Source organism: Notamacropus eugenii, chromosome 2 (genome assembly GCF_028372415.1).
Source record: "Notamacropus eugenii isolate mMacEug1 chromosome 2, mMacEug1.pri_v2, whole genome shotgun sequence".
NCBI classification, from domain to species: Eukaryota; Metazoa; Chordata; class Mammalia; order Diprotodontia; family Macropodidae; genus Notamacropus; species Notamacropus eugenii.
Genome location: NC_092873.1, coordinates 492,724,817 through 492,746,166, shown reverse-complemented (window position 1 = coordinate 492,746,166; position 21,350 = coordinate 492,724,817). Strand labels below are relative to the sequence as shown.

At 39.9% G+C, this 21,350-nt stretch overlaps 1 protein-coding gene across 8 annotated transcripts in view; it reads left to right on the top strand.

Moving 5' to 3' along the window:
* The window catches only part of TTLL7 (tubulin tyrosine ligase like 7), a 233,682-nt gene that overhangs the window by 67,452 nt on the left and 144,880 nt on the right, over positions 1-21,350 (top strand). For all 8 annotated transcript variants that reach the window (XM_072648853.1, XM_072648847.1, XM_072648848.1 and 5 more), the window contains exons 2-7: positions 1,281-1,485; positions 1,611-1,742; positions 6,142-6,263; positions 8,218-8,285; positions 16,459-16,617; positions 18,195-18,411. In XM_072648853.1, the coding sequence (XP_072504954.1) occupies positions 1,461-1,485; positions 1,611-1,742; positions 6,142-6,263; positions 8,218-8,285; positions 16,459-16,617; positions 18,195-18,411 (723 nt within the window). In that variant the 5' untranslated portion in view covers positions 1,281-1,460. The remainder of the gene's footprint in view (positions 1-1,280; positions 1,486-1,610; positions 1,743-6,141; positions 6,264-8,217; positions 8,286-16,458; positions 16,618-18,194; positions 18,412-21,350) is intronic.

Genomic DNA, 21,350 nt, shown 5'->3' with positions numbered 1-21,350 from the left:
ACAGGCGGGGATGCAATTGGAAATCCTGGTCCTTTCAAGCTAAGGTCTTTTCAGGTTTTCAGTTTGAGTGAGGTGAAAGCCTCTTTAAGAAATGAGTCAAGGGATGACCTCTTTAATTAGAAAGAAAAAAGAAAAAAAAAATCAAGCTGGGAGGGGAAGACCCTCTGGGTTGCTTTTCCAAAGAGAAACAGTTACCTTTTGACATTCACCCTAAACCAGAAGGGCCCGAAATACACCCATTAAATGGAGCTTGGGTGGGACTTATTGTGGTCTAATCTATGAATTTCAAGAGTGAACTGGGTTTAAGATAGATAAAGTACAGAACTTGCTTGGAGTCAAGAAAGATGTGCATTTAAGTTCTGCCTGTGACACATTTTGTGTGACCAAGAGCAGATCATTTAACCTCTCCATGCCCCCAGGGAACTCTTGAAGACTGTCCATCTGCGTAGGTCTTGAAAAGAATATCCACATTGTGAGTTACTCAAATACTGAAGTGGATCATTGAATCATAGCTCTGGAACTTGAAGGGACAGAGGAGGCCACTGACTATTTAACAGATGTGGAAACTGAGGCCCAGAGAGGGGAAGGGAGTTGCTGAAGGCATCTGATGAAATCCTTATAATATTCCCTCAGGTGATAAAGAGTTTAGCTCATCCATGCCCGGCCATTCTGCAAGTTTTAATGTCCATGTCCTCTTATAAGTTCAAGTTTGGACTGCCTCCTCCCCACCCCACCCCCCAAAAAAAGTACAACATGGAGAGGCAAGATTGGAGTGATTAAGGAATTGGAGTTAGTGGTGGCCAGCAGCCATTTACTGTTCATTCTGGGCTGGTGTTCTAGATGAGCTGAGATTTGAGAGGTGCTTCATGATCAGTCTACAGTTAGCCTCTAGCATTTATTCACTACCCTTTGTTTACATAATCCTTTGCCAGGATCTTGAAAGAATGAAAGGTAGAAGGTTTTGGCAGGGGAGGATTAGTAATTCTACTCCAGGAAAGTGGGTGGCTTTTGTGAGAGGCAAGAGGAAAAGGGAAGCAGTCCTTGGACAGCGGAGCATCACTTTGTTGGGAGTCGGCCTTTCTCTGGAAGTGGGTGAAGGCTGAAGACCTGGGGCAGCAAGCTTCTAGAGCATCATATTGTTCCCCCAGGGGGCTGAGGGACTACAGAATCAAATTCCAGCTGAAGGAAATGCTTTGGCGTGGTAGAAGAGCTTTACTTTACTTTGGTTGTCAGGGTATGCTTTGTAGATGCTAACTTTTGAAATCATCTTTTCCTTACAGGTACCTCCCTGTTCCATTACTTAAGTTTTCTGGAGTCGAAGGATTTTTTCCACTGAGATGGTATGATAGGAGCTTTTGGTGATTTTAGACCATATCTAAATTGGGCTGATGCAGACGATACTGTTTTCTTAAGAGTTTGGGACGACATTCACACTCTGCTTCTCAATCATCAGAGGTATAATGCCATCTTTGCCTCAGGAAGGAGGTAAGTACTCCGATTGAGTACAATGAAACACCCTCACAACTTTGAGTCAGAGAAGAAATTGAGGAATACCATGTGTATGACTTGGTCTGTTTTGATGACCTTGGGCTGTTATCTTTCTCCCATAGACATCCAAGGGCCCTCTCACCTAGGTCTGGGGACAGAATTATCTTATGAAAGTAAAATTAAAAGAAAGGTCAGAAAGAAGAAGAAGAATGGGTCCATCACAGCAAATGTTTCTGGCACAAAGTTTGAAATTGGTAAGTATATATTGTAGATTAAAGGGACTTTCATAGTTGCCATTGAGCCACTGTGCAATGTAAAGGTTAAAGAAGTCTAGAAAGAAAAAGAAATAGCTCTTACTGCTCAGATGCATTTTTGGCTCCCCCTTTTAAAATCTGCTGTTTTGTGAGGTATTTAATACATCAGTAAACAATTAGACAATCCACAGAAAGCTAAAAATTTTCATTATTGCTGAGTTTAGACTAAATGACCCCTCTTATGTTTCCTAGGGAAATTCTTGTTTCTGTATAAAGTAATACCCTAAAGCTTTGTAGATATGCTTCTGATTTATGAAACAAAGAGAAGCTAGCATGCCTGAGTATTTCTTATCTCCCTTAGAACTAGGATTATTTGAAATTTAGTTTTGTTAATCTGAAAGCGGCAGTTCTTGTTGTGTCGTGGACAGGAGGGCTCATGTTGGAGTTAAGAAGACCTGGGTTTCAGTCTAGCCCCAGAAACAACCTGGTTAGTAACTATGGACAAATCATTTAACCAGTCAATGCCCCAGGCCACTGGTTAAGGTTTTTAAGTTACTGATGAGTTGCTGTATCTGCATAGGTGGAAGGAATGTCTATTCTGGGAGTTCCCCATACTGATGGATTATGGGACTAGACCTTGGACCCCACCCCACCCCATGGAAAAAAGAATGGATAATGTCAATTATTTTTACAAAGCTTTTAATGTGGCATAATAGAGAGCTGGGTGCTAGTCCCCCTTCTACCACATATTGATTTGATAACACTGGCCAAGTCGTTTAATTTCTCAGTGCTCAAGGCAACTCTTGTGAGACTAGTTATAGAAAAGGTGCTGACTTGTATTGGTAGAGAGAGTTTCCTCAGCCTGGAGGTCCTGTGGCCGTGAAATCCCAGGTCAAGGCACTACTCCCTAAACAAGGGTTTTATAGAGCTTAAAATAGTTACTCAAAAGGCATCTTTGGCAGTCCCACACCACAGAAAAGTGGACACATGAAAATGCCTTGTCAGCCAGATGACAGCCACCTTAAGTGAAAATCTCATACTGGTATGATTATTCTTTTCCTTCCAAGGTTTGGGGACCTCTGGGGTCACCAGATTTTCCTTAAGTCAGATCCTAACTTTTTTGAGTGAGTATTTGAAAAATAGAGAGTGCAGACTTCCTAGGATCTAGGGTTGGAAAGGGATGTGAGAAATTATTTAAATTACCCTCCTCATTTGACAGATAAAGAATCAGAAACCTGCCTGGGTTACATGACTGGGCAGGAACAGAGGTAGAATGCAGATGGCAGCCCTCGAATCTTGGCCAGTCTTTGTAGCCCTGTACTTTCAGTAAACCTCCCTATAACTCCGTTTAATATAAAAGTGCAGAAATTTTTTTTTTTAGGATTTACCAAGCATGTGTGAAATGAAATTAAGACATTAATTAATTAGCCACTTATACTTATTTCCTAAATATTTTCTGAACAACTGGAGAAGTTTCTCTTAGCTGTGGGGGTACAGGTACCCCAGGTCAGGAATGCCTGCACTAACAGAACACTGTGCTGCCTCTTAGAGTTAGTAGCTTTAAAGCGAAATACTTTGCATTGGATCATCAGTAAACCCTGTGGAGGAACGGTTGGCATGTATGCCTTTCATTTTTTCCAAGAATCAGAGGACATCAATACTCCAAGGGTCTAATTTCACTGCTGTGGGTACTTTCCCCATGGACAGGCATTGCAGCTTCTTCATGCCTTACAAGGTGGTCTTTTGGAGTTGCTATGGCCAAAAAATTTATCACCTTGTAGCCAGCTCAGTGAGGAGGCTCTCCAAACTTAGCTAGGCTGGTCTTCAAAGGCCAGACTGAGAGTCTGCGCCCATTCTTTCCAGCCAGGGTCACCTTCACACCATAGTGAATAAGTGTATCAGAGGAGGACTTGGGTGGAGAAGGGACCCCTAAACTCTTTACAGATGCCATACTTATACAAAGCACTCTTCTTTCCCCAAATTTTCATTCCAAAATTAGGCTAGAAGGAGAAAGGGAGAGAGGAGGGTGCAGAACATTATTCTAGCACCAGAGTCCTTGTTTGCCCTCACATTTCATTAATCTTTAAGATTCTCTTCCCACTTACTAGAAAACAGTGACTCATCCATACTTAATCAGCAGCCAGTGGCAAAGTTAATTGGAATTGAGGTCCCCTAATAGTTCTCGGTTGTCCCATTTGCAGTCGGAAAATTGTTTCATAGAGTCAAAGAGCTTTAAGAAAGACATTAGAATGTTGTCTGTGGTGGTGTGTCAGAAATACTTTGGTAAACCTTAAAGCACTGCGGGAATGTGAACTGTTGTCCTAAAAGAGATGTGTCAAGGTATGTGATATTTAAGTGAAAAAGAGAGAGGGCTTCCAAAGGGATGGAAAGATGGTGTTTGCATATATTATTTCCTTTCCTTTCAAGTTTCAGGCTTAAGACTTAATTCCCTTTGTACCAGGGAAGCCCATGAAATTGAACTCAGAACCTGGCCCTAGGTTCCTGCATTCCCTGGGAAGAAACACTGGGATATCTGTCCCTGTGTCTCTTTGCTGAATGAACTGTATTAGTTGTCATAGTTCGTTGGAGAGATTTGAGAGACTGGGAAAAAGGAAGGAAAGGGGCAGCTATTTATATGTCAAAGAGAAATCACTTGTTTATTTCTCATTTACCTTTTCATAGCCATAGGCAAATAACCCACTGTTGCTTCAGTTTGACTCTTTGCGTACTTTGATTAGGCTGACGGGGTATAAATGCAAAGAGCTTTTGGATTGGCGGGTGGAAGAGCTTTGTGTGGCATTAAGTGACTGCCCACCTATCTAAGTCAAACCCAGGCTCCTCAAACCTAGAAGGAGGCAGAACTGGGATTCATCATGGTCTACATGAAGAGAGTAGGGAATTTTCAGCCAGGTCAGTCCCCTTCTTTGGGATGCCAAGGTTGTTTCCAGTTGTTTGTTTTTTTGGTTTTTTTTTTTGCTGTTATAGCTAATGCAGCTCTAAGTGTTTTCACACAGATAGCTCTTTTTAATGATACCCTTAGGGTATATATTAGCATTGGGGTTATTGGGTAAAAGTTTGTGTGATTATTTTTATAACTCTTTTGTATTCTCTTAGCCCTGACTCTCAGGCAAGTCACTTAACTCTGCACCATCTGCTTTCTCAACTGTAAAATGATGGGGTTGAACTTGATAATCTCTTGAAATCCCTTTCAGCTCTAAAATATGAAGAGTCATTGATTCCATCGTGATCTTTTTTTTTTCCTTTCTGGAAGCCATAGGTCAGAAAGATGTTCTTTGCATTGTATGGTGGTCATCTGAATTCAGGCTTCCATGTATTTCCAAACTTCAATTAAGTAGCAATTCAATTCCAATTGCCTAGTAATTAGAAAGTTCTAATCCACTAATATCTTTTTTTAAGAAAGAAGCATCAGTTTTAAAATCATCATATTAAGTAGGAGGCCTTGATGAAGAGAAGGGGAACCTGCCCTCTTTTTTACATGAGTGTCCCCACAATTTTGTTTTGAGGCATCATGATGAGGGAGAGATTGGTGGAACTAGTCTGTTATCTCTTATTAGTCAGAAATATACCTGTTTCTTCTAAACCGCTTGAGATTTCATCAGGAAAGTCAATTCTCTAATTTACCACCAGTACACCAACTGTACACCAATGAAATTAATTTTTAAAAAAAAATACTGTCTATGTTAAAATGTAAACTTAGAATTCAAGTGAAACAAAATCCTTCAACTTTGGGTTTTACCATTATTCTCAACTTGAACTTCCATGGAAATGTAAGTGTGATGGTGGGTTCAGTCTCTAATACGCAGATGAACAGGCTTCCCCTAGTACATGAGAATTCAGGCCAGGATGGTGGTTAAGAAAGACTGGTATCAAATCAGGGGCTCCTCATTGGGACCCTTGTTCAGCACTGACAAGTCTTAGCCCAGCACAGCTGCTGTGGTACTTGAAGACTAAAAATAATCCTGATTAGGGAAGGCAGTAGACAATGAAAGGGTTATTTTTACCTTGGGCCTTCTGGGGCTGGCCCAAGGTCAGGGATAGGCCATAAAAGTACAATTCCCCTAACAGAAGTAGTATATCTGGGCCTAGTTGTGCTATTGATGACATCAATTAATTATCCCTTTAGTGATTTGGTGCAGAAGGTAAAGTCTCAAGAGATAGGTTTTGGGGGCCAGTGGGAAGGAGCTTTCATTTCCCACCACCCAAACTGATGAAACTGTATTCCACAGCTACCTGCTCTTCTGATGCTAAAAATGTATGGTTTTTCCTGGACGTTTTCCAAATTAAATATTTTAAGACAAAGGACAAGTACTCAGTGAATGCACATTGAAAATTTCCTTATACCTTTGTTTGTGAAATGTTTTTGTTACATTATTTGCAGTTCGTGTAGTAATAGATGAGATGGGCTTTGTGAAAACTCGAGATGAAGATGAAACAAGTAATCTTATATGGTGTGATGCTGCTGTCCAGCAGGAAAAGATTGCAGAACTGCAAAACTATCAGGTAAGAAGCAGGAATGAGAATGGCTTTCCATCGGGAGCTTCCTGAGGGCAGGGCACGTCTCCTCTAAACTTTGTATCCAGCATTGGACTTAGCACACTGCTCTACACGTCATGGACACCAGATCAATGCTGACTGATTGATGAATGAATTACGTCTTAATTTGCTATCAAGCTAGAGGAATTAGCTCTCTCTCTCTCTCTCTGACTACATATTTGTGTTTGTGTATGTGTATATGTATATTTGTGTATATATGTATATATACATATATATACACATGTATATATGTATATGTGCGTGTGTATTTATACACACCCACCCTTGTTTATTCATGTGATCCTAGGCAAGTTAGTTACCTTCTGAGGATCTCCGTTTCCTTATTTATAAAACGTGGAAGTTAGACTATATGACCCCTGATGTAACTACTGACTTAAAATTTATAAGAACTTTGATTTCCTTCAGGAACATAAAGTTGCCTCTTAACTATAATGTGTCATTGGAGAGCGACTTAACAGAAGGCTTAGTAGAAATATTAATAAGGGGCATTTGTGTAGCATTTCAAGCCTTATCATTTCTTTTACATACTTTTATCTCATTATCTCCAGAACAGCATTGTAAGTTACTACAGATGGCATTACCCCCATTTTATAGTTAAGGAAATTGAGGCTTAGAAAGAAAAGTGATTTACTTATGAGCTCATAGCTCATAAGTGTCAGAGGCAGGATTTGATCCCTTTTCTTTCTGATTCCAAGTCTCACATTCATTCCCTTAGACGATGCTGCCTGATAATCCTCTTCTGGTAATCTTTATTAGTGGATTTTATTCAGCTGAATGACTCACTCATTTGGGTTCTTTCTCTTTTCCCTGTTATTTTGCACGTAACCCTCATGGTTTCAGACCTGAACTTTTTGTAACTTCTAGGGAAGGCTTGAGAGAAGAAATAATAAAAAAAAAAATTATTAGGCTTGAGCATTGTCTCTGTCTCAGAGATAGTAAGTTTGGAGCCAGAGGCCCTGGATTTGAGTTGATCATATACCAGCTGTAAGACCTTTGGCAGGTCACTTCTGTGTTCTCTGAGCGTCATTTTCCTTATCTTCAAAAAGAGGTAATCATCTTCTTCCATCAGTCTGCCTCTGGAAGAATGTAGAGTGAGTGCTTTAGAAGTAGGTAAACCTTTCTGAGACCACCATCATAGCTCAGGTGGGATAGATAGGGCTTGCAGAGTTGTTGAGCAGAGAATCACGATTTGTAATCTGGGAATTTTCTCAGATCCTCTTGAGTCACCCATCCAACCTCTGGTATAATTATTTTGTTTACAGGACATTATATCTAGACTGAAAATTAAGGGTAAAAACACACCAAAAATTCAAGAATGAATGATGGTTAAGGTGCTGACATTTTGAATATCACTTCTTATTTACTAGAGACAATTAATGGTTGACTGCAGAAACAAATCATTCTTGGGCCTATAAGAAAATTGGCTTTCTCTACCCCCATGGTTCTCTAATGTATCTGTAGTAGCACAGAAATATCAGATGGGTCAAAAAGTCATTCAGGCTCAAGAATTGTAATATTTAAGTCTGGAAGGAGCCATCAGGATCATCTAGTTCAATGTCCCATTTTGTAAACCATGAAGAGACAGAAGCCCAGAGAGGGGAAATTACAGAATGGGTAGGAATTAGCCTAATCAAGATTTGAACTGATCTCCTTAGACTACAAATCTAGTGCTCTCCTCATCCTGTTCTTTAATCAAAACAGAGGACCAGAATCTGAGCATTTGTGTAAACTCTCTGCATGTGGCGGAAAAGAAAAAAGACATTTTTCTTCCTGCCTAGTGTGTATTTGCAATATTCTTGACTCACATAAATATTAAAAGCTTATTTATGAAGGATATGTAAGTAAATAAATGATTGTAAACCAAGAAAATACTAATGCCTCCTTATATTTTGTTTTTCAGAGAATCAACCATTTTCCAGGAATGGGTGAGATCTGCAGGAAGGATTTCTTAGCAAGAAATATGACCAAGTAATTCTATTTTTGTTGTAATAGAGAAAAGCTATTTGGAATCTTTATTGTGAGCATGATAGTACTAAATTACACCAAATCACATCAACTCTAAAAAATAATGTTTTGCTGGCAAGGAACATTTAAATTTTTTTCTCTTTCATATGTCAAACAGTGTCTGCACACTTGGTAAATACTTGTTTGAATGCCAGTCTAAAACTTCCAATGACTATGATTTGTTGGGTTATTTCAAGTACTATTCAGGACCTTACCCATTTCCTATGGAGCCATTTAGCATGGTGGGAAAACATGTTAGAGGCTAATGATATTCATTTATCATATTGCACTAGTGTCAACATTTCTTTAGGATCCTTGTATGGAGTGTGAGCACCTGCTCATTACTATTTTTGATTCTTCTAAGATGCTTAGTCAAAAAGTGAAAGGCTTCATTGTCAGCCCCATGAAGAGACATGGAGTAGTTCCTTATTACCAAAAGGACAAAACACGAGCTAGCTCTTCTGGCTTTTAAGGCTTCTACCATCTCGCTCTCTCCTACCCTGACAGCCCTACTCCATCTTCCTCTTCTTTTACATCCCCTATATTCTAGGTAAGCTGGACTAGTAGTTATTCCCAGAATCCAACGTCCATCTTCTTCTCCTCTGTGCATTCCTGTCCACTTTCCTCAGTTGAACTCACTCCTTCTTCATTTCCACCTGTTGTTCCTTCTTTTCCTTCAAGTATCCACTCTAGTGCCATCCCCCTCCTCCATGAAGCTTTTCTCTGATATTCCCCATTTGTAAGTATTTTTCTTTGTCCCCAAATTCTTCTAGAGCACAGATGTCAAACAGAGATCACAGCAACGCTCCAGAGTGGAGCCTGAACCCAATTTAAAAGCAATTGGGAAATAGTTAACAAAATAAAAGTACATATACCATAGATGATATTCCATTTAAAAACTAAGTCATTATTTATCCCACTGAGATGGTTTTATCTGGGTTAGTGGTCCCCATTTCCATTTGAGTTTGACATCCTGGTTCTAGAGCACTTGACTTCTGTCCCATTTTACCTAATGTCATTGCTTCTCTGTGTATGGTTTGTGTCTCCTTAGTGCATTGTAGCTCATGGAAGGCAAGGATTATGTTGTTTTTCATCTTTATGTCTTCTGTGACTTACACACAGTAGGTACCTAGTAAAATTATTGAATTAAATGGAATCTTAGACGTTTTAGAATCAAAATCCAGGAGTTTATGAATACTTATAACATCTTTAAGTAGCATATTTCTTTTTTTTTTAGCTGAATATTTTCCCTAAATCATTTGTTAATTTCTTTACAATTGGGTTGAATTTAGACAGGCAATTAGTTAGAATTACTTAATACTTTCAAAACATTTTGGTCAAGTTTTAACTTTAAAACCTTGAATTTATGAAAAACTAAAGTTGGAACCCTTGAAGCTCTTAAATCTAGTGTCTCATCTTTCTTGAGGACTTCTAGGACCAGTTCTGTGGGCTACCTTACGAGGAGAGTGATGAGTGCTGACCACTTGTGCTGAGGGCAATGAGTAGAGATTGGCCTCTTCTTGGGAATCCCATCCGGGGCTTCCTGCCTTAAGGGGAAGAGTTGATCTAGACTGCTACCATGGTCTTTCCCAACTCTAAGGTCACGTAGTGTGTATTTGCCTCCTTTTCTTAGCTGTTTCCTGCATTGAGGAAGCAGCTCAAACTTCAAAGTGCATTCCATCACCCCCCACCCCCAGTCCCATGGAATGTTGCTGCAATAGGAAATTAGAAATGTTGGGAAATAGTGTTTCTAGTTGCAGATTGACATTTTCTGGGATGTGATTGCCTGACTCCTAATGTCATTGTGCTGCTGCTTCACTGTACTCCACTCTTTGTCTCCCCATTTGGAGTTTTCTTGGCAAAGATACTGGCCTGGTTTGCCATTTCCTTCTGCAGTTCATTTTGCAGATGAGGAACCTGAGGCAAACAGGGTTAAGTGACTCCCTTGCCCACGGTTACACAGGGAGTGTTTGAGGTCAAATTTGAACTCAGGCAGGGATGAGTCTTCCTGACTCCAGGCTTGGTGCTCCATGCACTGTGGTGCCACCTAGCTGCCTTTTGTGCTATAACGTATAACCCTTATACTACCTGCTTCTTGTTTCTTTTTTCTTATTCTGTTTCTCCCTGCCTTCCTTTCATCCCATTCTCTTATTTGGGATGTGTAGTGAGCCCCATTTGTCTCACTTTTGGGGCAGTTCATCTGAGTTGTGCTACTTATCTTTTCCCAAAGTGACCTAAGTTGTTGCTTGTTAGATGGGATGGTTCACTCTGACTGCTTTTTTTTACACTTATTTCAGAATGTTTAGAAATGCCCCCCCTCCCCTTTTTTTTTGGTTCTGGTGAAAAAATAAGACAGACAGAAGAGAATTGGATATTTTGCAATACATGTAGAAACTTAAATGTTTTCATTAGCTCCCACCTCGTACTCACTTCTCATACCCTCTTCACTCCTTCTCTCCCCTATCATCCTCATGAAAGTTAATAGGTGCTGAGATCCAATGGTGATCAAATGGCACCCATAACCAAGGAGGCTGATACTTGAATTGTCTGGGTACAGTGGTGATCTACATGCCAAAGCACCTGGGATTTGTTTTTAATATTACAGAAGATTGATTGAGACATTATCCAACAGTGATAGAATTGATTGGGCATATTTGAAGAATTATGAATTATTTTCCCATAGTCTGGTGACTATAATGTCAGGTTAGAGGTGACAACCTGAAGATTGTGAGAGAGAGAAAAGTGAGGGGATGGTATTCAGCAACAATTCCTATAAGAACCAACTAAACCACAACCTGAGAAACAACCAACCCGCAGGATTTATGTGTTGTGCTCCTACAGAAGTAGTGTTAAGTCTTGGGGTATAAAGACAAAATTAAATGGCCCCCATCAACAAAGACTTTATACATTCTATTAGGAGAGAAAACATGTACGTAGCTAAGGATGCCAAAAATAGGGATAAAATTAATGCAAGGTTGTTAGGAGGGGAAGATACTAGCGATTATCTTTTAGAAAAGATAACCTTAGTTTAAGAAAGCAATTTTAATGCTCTTTTTCAGGATTTCGGATAAATCTCAGTTTCCTTATCTATAAAAGGTAGAGGCTGAACTACATGACCTCTAACATACCTTAGAACTTTAATTTATAAGGCCTTTGATTTACCTCTAAACTATAATGTGATTTTTGAGGCTTATCATAAGATTTGAGAGCAGGACAGTTCACCAAAAACCACTTGGATTAAGTGGAGTCTATTTTAATGGGTCAGTTGATATAAAGAAGAAACTGTTATTGGGATATGTGACTCATATGCACCCCTTAACTGTTGCTACCCTCTTTAATCCTGTGCCATCCCTTCCTGGCTCCCCTAATTCATCCTTTCCTGTTGTACTCCTATAAGCCTCTGAGCAGCATACGTTCTCACTGTCATGGAAGAAACGCTGACCTTGGAGCCAAAAACTTGGTTTTCAGTCTGCTTTGGCATTGATAACCCTTGTAGGGCTCAGTATTCTTATGTGAAACAGCTATCATACATAATGTCAAAACCATACAGAAACCACACTATTGTTTTCAGGATTAATTGAGATAATGCATGGAAGACCCTCTAATGCTATATTTTTAAATTATCTCTTCATGGACTTTCCTGAGGCTTGGTAAGATAATAGCAGATCTGAGAAGGAGCTCCCAGGACAGGGCGTTAAGAGGCTAGGCAGAGGTGATCTGGCTCTAGTCTCTTTTTACCTCTTTTAATTTTAATTAAATTGAGCCAACATTTATTAAGCATTTACTCTGTGTGAGGCCCTGTCCTAGGTGCTGGGAAACAAAGACTCAAGAAGACTGCCCTCAAGATGTTTAAACTTTAGTATATGCCCAAATTAATATCCTACCAGGCAAAGCATGATAAATATAAAACAAACATCATAAGAAATTTAAACAGGGAGAGATTGCTTTCCTCCAGAGGGTTCAGAAGCGGGTCTGTGAAGGAGGTGATATTTGAACTGAGCCTCAGATGAGAGGTTGGGTTCCATGGGATCCTAGCTTTAGAGATTCCAGGGGCCTTAGAGATCATCCAGGATACCCCCACCCCTTATTTTACAAATGAGGAAAATGAGTCCTGGTGATGTTCATTAACTTGGCCAAGGTCCCAAAGCGGGCAGGAAGAATTTGGACTTGCACCCAGGCTTCCCAGCTTCAAACTCAGGGTTATTTCCACATCCCTCTGCCTCTCAAACACCTGATAGAACAAAATGCCAGCTTCTCTTATAATTGATGAGAGAAAAATAATATGGTATCTTCTTATTCTCCAAAATGTCTTCTGAGAATATATCAGGAAAATAATTCTACAGTTCTGTAATTCCTACTGAACTTTCAAAACTCTGAAAATGCATGTGAAGGAGATAGTGTTAGAGGGAAAACAATTTTCCATCTAATGTATTTGAGAGCACGTAATTAAAAAAATCAAGTCACTTCTTGAGGGAGGGAGCATATGCACGTCTTATCATCTCTACTCTGGTGCTGGAACAAGTGAGATAGAAAATCCCAGAATGCTAGAATGTCAGATTTGGAAGGATCCTTGGAAGGACAGGTGCCCTGAGCCCTGCCTTGCCTATGAATCTCCTTTGCCATCTTCTCTGACAGTCACCCCGCTTTGGCTTGAGGACCTGGAGGGGTGGGGGGAACTGCCACTCCATTCCATTCTGGGACTTTGCAGAGCCTTAGGGAATTTTTCATGACCTCAAGCCTAAATCTGCCTCTTTGCAGTTACCACCTGTAGTGGGCCCCTTAGGGCCAAGCAGAACAAGCCTAATCCCTTTTCCATGTGACTGCCCTTTAAATACTTTAAAGTCACTAAGGCAGTTCTCATGTCACCCTCTCCCCCTCCCCCAAGTCTATCCTCTGGGTCCTTCCACCAATCCTCACATGGCATAAGCTGGAGGCCCTTCATGCCATGTGGGGCAGGGGGAGAGGTCAGTGCTAGAAATAACGGTTTGAGAGTCATCTGCATCGAGGTGATAGTTGAAGCTTGTCCAGCTCGGCTTCCAGGCACCCTGCATGGGGGCTTTGGAGAAGGAAAGAATGGGTTTGATATTTGAAGCCTTTCTTTGGCCTGGAGCCCACATAGAGTCGGGCCTCCACTCTACAGAGTCAAAGACTAGAGATGTCTTGGTAACAGCTTTAGGCTAGACTTACATCTCAAGCCGAGGTTTCTTCTTAGTTGTACTATAAAACTGCTACATTTTCTCTGAATTAATTTTTAAAATTTAAACTTAATTCTAGGTATCAGCGTTATAAAAATGAGGCTGTGTATTTCATGTGTGTGATATTAGTAGCCCCTGAGATCTTTAGTGTGTGTCTCTGTAAATGTATTCTTTCATTTAGAAGCTAGGGTGTGAAATATTTTTATATTTAAAGCTCCTCCTATTCACCCAGGAATATCGAACGTTTAAATCCTAGCCTGTCTCTCATTCAACACGACTCCATGGAATTCTCTTTGAAGATAAAATGATGCTGCGTTACATGAGAAAATAATGACCTGGTACTACAGAAATAGAGGCAGCCAAATTATTTGTTGAAGGTCACCTCCTAAATCTGTGGTGGGACTAGGGGAAAAAAACAGCCACCACCTTCACCACCATAACCCCCTCTGTCTGATTCAGAAATTCTCAAGTCTCATTAGAGATCAGCCCCATGCCTCCCTTGGACACTTTCTGAGGACAACTTCTGCCAGGTTACCTAAATAGATTTCAGCCCTGATAACTTTTTTGGTATACATTTTTATTTTATATTGGACTTGGTATTTTTTTGAAGTTGGTACTGTACTATTCAAAATAGCACATCATGAATTTTAAAATATGCTGACTTAATTATATCTTTAGTCTGATCTAATTTCATAGTCTATATATCTTGTGAAATATGTGATGATTCATTAAAAAAAATGTTTTGAGAATAGAAAGAAACACGGCAGTTGACATGACTCTGATGCTGTCATATGATTTTTATGTAGTTGTCAGAAGAAATGTCAGGATCATTCTGTTGTATTGAATTTCTTAGCTTCTTGGCTAAGTTCTGAGTCAGAAAGATGGGGTTGGCAATTATCTTACTTCTCACAGTGGAAGCAGAGCCCTTGTGAGGTTCTCCCAAAGGAGTACACGGAACACTATGAGGGTACCTCAAGTTCCCAGGAAAGAAAGGAATAGCATTCACTCAAGGGACTCCTTCTAATCCTTAGTCACATTCTACCTCATTCATCTGACCTTTCATTTCAGTTTCTTCTTCTTCTCAGAAGAAAAGGCTATTTAGTATAAAGTGATTAACAAATCACAAATCTTTGGGTGAAAGATTCTGTGGGGTTCAAGTTCACAAACATTTATTAAGTGCTTACTGTGTACTCTGTGTGCTTGACAATATTATTAACCAACCTTATTATTCTACAATACTGTTATTGTTACCTTGGACAAAAGACACCATGTAGTTTAGCCAACAGAAGCGTCAAATGTTAGCCACCTACAAAATTCCCAAGTACTGCCCCAATCAGAGTGAAATATACTTGGAAAATGTTTGACAAAATAAACACACACACATGGAGGAAATGAAAAATAGCCTTTGGTTGGGGAGGGTCATGGGACACTAGAGCTAGGGAGGTGAAGAGGGAAAAACCTCTTGTAACAGGAGGCATTTGAACTGAATCTTGAAAGGAGCCAGGTATTTTGAGAGATAGAGGCGCATTTCAGGGATAGAGGACAGTTAATACAAAGCCGAGAGAGGGCAGAGGAGTGTTTGGAGTAAGGGACAGGACGTTGGCCAGTAAGGTGGAAGTGCATGGTAAATGGAGGGGTGCAGCAGGGAAGAAGGCTAGAAAGAGAGGAAGGGGGAAGACTGAAGGGGGACTCTGCATGTGATTGTGGAGGTCACAGGGAGCCATTTACTAGGGAGATGATGTGGCCAGACTTAGACTTTAGGAAAATCATCTTTGCAACTGTGTGGAAGATGGGCTAGAGTGGGAAGAGATCAGTGAGGAGGGAGGGCATTCTAATCCAGGCAGGGCATTATGGGGTACCACCTTTGCACAGTGGTTATAGGAATGGAAAGAAGGGGACATAGATAAGAGCTGTTGAATGAAGAAAAAAGACTTAAAGATGGGTTGGATCTATGGTGTCAGAGAGCATGACAACAAGGTTGAGAGCCTGAGTTAATGGGAGCAAAGTGAGGCCCTTAAAAGTAGTTGGGAAGTTGGGAAGAGGGCAAGGTTTGGTGAGAAAGAAAACAAGCTCTGCTCTGGACATATTGAGTTGAAGATGCCTATAGGACACCTCCAGTGGGAGACATCTAATAGGACATTGGTGATCTGGGGACTGGGGCTGGAATAGAAATCGGCGAATTATCAACCCAGATCACTGATTTTACTTTACAAAGTTTGCGGAGTTGATGAAGGACTTTACATACATTTATTCTTCATGGCAATGCTACGAGATAGGTAATGTTATTCTCATTTTATTGGTGGAAAACTGAGGCCCAGAGTGACTGAGTGACTTTCCCATGGTCTCACAGCTTGTAGGTATTCAGGACAATATTTGAAATGAACTTCCTCCTCTTTCCAGGTCCAGCGTCTATTCTGTTATTGCTGTAATAGCTCCCATTTTTCAAGTGGTTGGAGATTATCAAAGCTCTCTCCTAATATTACTACAGAGAAAATTATTAATACCTGGGTTCAAATCCTGCTTTGGACTGAACTAGCTATCTGACTCTAGTCCTAGTCACTTTCTTGTCTCTCTGCCTCAGTTTCCTTAATCTCTTAAGACAGAGTGGTTGGATTTCACAGCCTCTGAAGTCCTTTCTAGCTTTCAGTCTGTGCTCTTATGATCCTATGGCTCCTATTGTCCTATGAAGAAACCCAGACTCAAAGATGTTTAAGGATTTGTCTAGGTACATATGGTTACTAAGTGTCTGAGCCTGGAATGCAATCCAGGTCTCTTGCGACTCTACTTAGAGTCACACAATTATACCTTCACATTATACCATGGCTCAACTCTTTGTGTTAAGTGTTAACTCTTGTGTTAAGTGGAATAACACTATCTCACAGGCAAAAGATGTTTTTAAAAGTTTAAAAACAACTTTTAAAATACTGTTCCTTTATTCACAGAATGATCAAGTGTAATCCGCAGGAATATACTTTTATCCCCCGAACATGGATCTTCCCATCAGAGTATACCCAGTTCCAGAATTATGTAAAAGAATTGAAGAGAAAGCGGAAACAGAAAACTTTTATCGTCAAACCAGCAAATGGTGCAATGGGTCATGGGTAGGTAAACTTGAGCCTTGACACTGTACTGGTGCAGCCAAGATGTGTTTGGAAAAAACCAAACCTGTAAGTGGTAAATTGTTCAGAGTTGTAGATGAATGGGGGGGAGGCTATTTTTAACTATTGATATGAAGGTTTAATGTGTCACATTTTCCATCACCTTCTAATACTCTTTGGTATGTCAGTTAAAAAATTAAGTGGAATTCAAATGGGAGTTCTGTGCCAGAGAAAGAATTGCCCTCTAAAAATAGTGCTATAATGAAAAAGCTAAACAAAACAAACCCCTCAGTTTTCATAATTTGATTTTTACAACTCTAGCTCAGAAGTGCTTGAGTTAAATCAAGTCTTACAGGTAAACAGTAGTGAGGATTATGAAATTAGGAAGGGGGTAGATTGCTGACTTTTTTTTAAATTGAGGAAAGGGAGTATGGTCATGTTTGTTAGGGATAGTTCCCTCTTTTTCACCATCATGGGATATTAGAAGAATATGGAAAAAAGTGTTAAAGTTTCTGGGACCAGAAAAGTGATTGGAGAACTCAGAATGCAGTTTAAACTTTAAATAGTCCTTTCTTGTTAATTTTTGTTTTTTGCAAAGAACTTTTAGCTCATGTCTTTTACTGGCATAAAACACACATACACACAAAAGATAGGTTTTTCAAATCCTAGTCTTTTTATTTTATGTTTAATTTTCTTCAAATCTAGAGAGATGGATTGTTACTTTCCTCACTGTTGTATATGGTTTTACTAGTTGCCCCACCGTTGATTGCCTCCTTGCTGGCCTTTGGAGGATGTGAGCCTTACTGCCCTTAGCTGGGCTGGGCCCCATCTCCTCTGCAGGGGTGGACTTTGAGCCCTCCAAATGCCCAGGCCTGATCTAGCCTTCTAGGGAGAGTCTTGTCACTTCCATACCACAACATGGCCTTGGAGTATGTAGGACTTTGAAGGAGAATGTTTAGCTTATCAGTTCATAATGCTTTGAAAAGAGAGAATTCATCATGTAGCCATCCCACGACCTGGGGGTTCATGGTCGTTTCTTTGATTTACTTACAAAATCATCTAAGGATTTTTATATGAAATACTTAACCGTAGTAAATAAATGTTGAGTCCGTGATAGTGTCACCGCCATTAGTTTTAAGAAAATGGACATTTATTTGCTCAATCATCACATCTTAGAGATGTGCAATGTCAGTTGAAGTTTTCCTTCCATTGACTGAGCAGAATTGACTCCTCATCTTGCTAGTACCAGAGGAAATATACTCAATTTTAACAAATTGAAATGCTCTGAAATGTCCTTGATTTATACTATAAGAACAAATGTGTAGACTTCAATAATGCAGAGTTGCTGTCATACACCTTTTCTTTTTTCTTTTTGGAGAATGAGCAATGATCTTCCAATAAGTTTTCATGATAGAGCATGCCAGGAGAATAGAAGGAAATCCTGGAGAAAGCCAGCCTTCTGGGTGCTGGTGGGCATGCAGTTTCTTCATAGATAAAGGAGACTTCTCTTTTGAACATGTCTGACAACTTACTTGTGCTTCATTTCATATTATACTTTTTTTTTCTTCTTTTAAATCCAGGATCTCTTTGGTAAGAAATGCTGAAAAACTGCTAGCTCAGGACCACTTAATTGTCCAAGAATACATTGATAAGCCTTTCCTTATGGAAGGCTACAAGTTTGATTTACGAATTTATATTCTGATAACATCCTGTGATCCATTAAAAATATTTTTATATCATGATGGGCTTGTGAGAATGGGGACGGAGAAGTACAGTCCACCTAATGATACAAATTTGGTAAGTGGTGCTAGGGTGAGTATATATCCTTAAAAACAAAATGTAATGCTGTGTGTTCCAAGGCAAAGATGAGGCAATCATTTTCCACTGTACTTAAAGCAATTTGGGTCTGAGGCAAAAAGCATATGTGTCAAAAAAATCTCTCAAGTGGTACTTTATCTTGTTATGATTATATATTGGAATGGTTAGTAACACTTATACAAGTTAGCAGTGGTAACTTATTGCTCATTCTGGAAGCAGATGTAGTTGGCCTTTCACTGAAACTGTAGAAGAGCTCTCTTGATCTTTTTCACTGTCTCTGTGGCATGGCAAAAAAAAAAAAAAAATCCTTTTCCAAAATTTATTATGTGATGATGAGTAATTATAAAAATGCTTATTCTATTTTGAAGCATCATGGGCTGGTGGATAGAAGGCTAGAGTGGGAACCAGGAAGATTTGGATTCAGAATCTCACTTCTCACTTGTTAGCCATGTGACCTTTTGTGTTGTTGCTGTTGAGTCATTTCTGACTCTTTTGTGGCCCCAGTTGAGGTTTTCTTGGCAAAGATACTGGAGTGGTTTGCCATTTACTTCTTCAGTTCATTTTGCAGGTGAAGAAACTGAGGCAAAAAGGAGTAAAAAACTTGCCCAGGGTCACACAGCTAGCAGGTATGTGAGGCTGGATTAGAACTCAGGATCTTCCTTATTCTAGACCTGGGGCTCTGTTGTTGCGTCACATAGCTGCCCATGATTGTGAGCTACACTTAGACTTTCTGAGTCTTAGTTTTGTCATCTGTAAAATGGAAATATTAGGAACTCTAAGACTCACCTCCAAATGGGCAGCTGACCGTGGATAGATGAGCCTTTTTGTGTTTATGAAGTCAGTATTTCTTATCTTCACAGCCATTTCCACTGCCTCTACCAGCACACCTGGGACTGTAATGTTAAATTGATAATGTGGGGCCCCACCTGTCCTTGATGATGAAGAGAGTTTGTCCTAAAAAGAATGACATCTATTTCCCATCTTTCATTTCTTGGTTGTAGTCCTTCCACTTTGATCCTTAGAAGTACTCAGGATGGTTTTTGCTTAGTTGCGTCTCTTGCCAAGTTTCCTTTAAACTGGTTTTCCCTCCATTGCCCCTTTGTTTTATGATGTGAAACTGCCTATAACCTTCCACCATCCTTTTTCCTAAGATTTTACAAACATTTTTATCCTAAATTGGTATTACCTCTTTTGCCATATCATTCTGCTTGGCAGGGAGATCAACTCTTTTTTTTTCTTTTTTCTTTTCCCCTACTTGAGGCAGTTTCAGTTCTTTTAGACCTCTTCATTGTGGTAATTGAGAGCAGGGATTTAGCTCTCCTGAATCCAAATGTAACTCTTTCCCACTATGCCTCACTGCCTTTCAGAGGCTATATTGATATTTTAATTTTTGATATAGTCATAACTTTGTTGGTGAAGAAAACAAGCAGTTATTTATTCATTCACCAGATAATTATTAACTGTCTACTATGGGCAAGTCACCCTACTAATTTCTAGAGATGTTTTGAAGATGCGCTTTCTGCCTCTCAGGATTTGGCAGTTAGCAGGAGAGTTAGGAGGTGTCCTCAAATAGGGATCACAGGAAGTAGAATGTTGCATTAAAAAGGCACACTGAAAGGATTAGAAGAATTCAGAACTGGGAAAAGTCACTTTCTTCCTGGTGGAATCAGAGAACGCTTTATGGACTTAGAAGTGGAATTTTGAATGGAGTCTTGAAGGAAGGATAGAACTCATGAAGACAGCCTCCTGGGGTCATGTGTAAAAGTGCAGAGGTGGGGAGACATATAGAATGTTTTGCAGGCATTTTGAAGGCTGTGTTTTGCTGTGAATCTGCAGATCTTGTTTGGTAAAGCCATTTTCAGTGTTTAAGCATGGGGACGAAATAATTGTTGTTATGTGTTAGGAACATGGTTCCAGAATGAATATGTAAGATGAAGTTTATGTAGAGAGGGTCTTCATGGAAGGACTGATTAAGAGATTACTACACTAGTACAGGAGAGAGGTTAAAAAAAAGCCTCAGGCCAGGTGGTGGCCAAAGAAATGGAAGAAATGGCTGCAGTATTGCAGAGACAAATTAGATCTCTGTGTGGAGGGCCTAGGGTTAGAGTTAGGGCCTTTTATGAGGTGGACCATAAAGGAAGAAGAGTTAATGATAATTTCAACCTTGGCTGATTAGGATAATGTTGGCACATTCAGCGAAGTAGGGAAGTCCAGGAAAATCAGGACTATTGAAATATAATGGATATAAAGAGTTTGTGATACCAGTAGGAAATCCAAATGGAAATGCTCATTGGGGAATTAGAAGTGTGGAATTTGAGATTGAGAAAGGGATCATGACTATGAATTTATCTCTCAGCTTCAAGGACCTGGTCGCCCTTGTGTTAGAAGTGAGCCCGTTTAACGGGCTCCCCCGCTCAACAGTGTGAAACATGCTCACCTTAAACAAAGAACAATACCTGTCATGAAATCAGGAAAGCCTTTATTAATCTTTATGTCCATTCCTTCTGAATGGACGAGTAGTCTCCCCTGTAAGGTTACAGGAAGACTACAACATGTGCAGGAAGATGGGGCTTCTTATACTGTTTTCTGAACTTTGGATCTCCAGTGACAATGTCCCCTGACCATATGACTCCATGTTCACCTCTCTGATAGGCCCTTCCTCACATCAGCTCCTTGGGCCTGCCTCTGATCTCTAAGCTGTCCATGTTAGGTCATAACCATTATTACCTAGGAATGTGGACAACAGAACTTTCTTACTTCCCACAAAATCCCCCCTCTTTTTCTTTATTTAAATTTCTGTTTCCATACCTAAATCCAATCAATAAATACCTCCTCACATTCTTTCCCCTATGAATTCTTCCCTTCCTCTATCCCCTTTTATGTGAATATGGGAAGGGAGCAAAGTTGACCAACACATT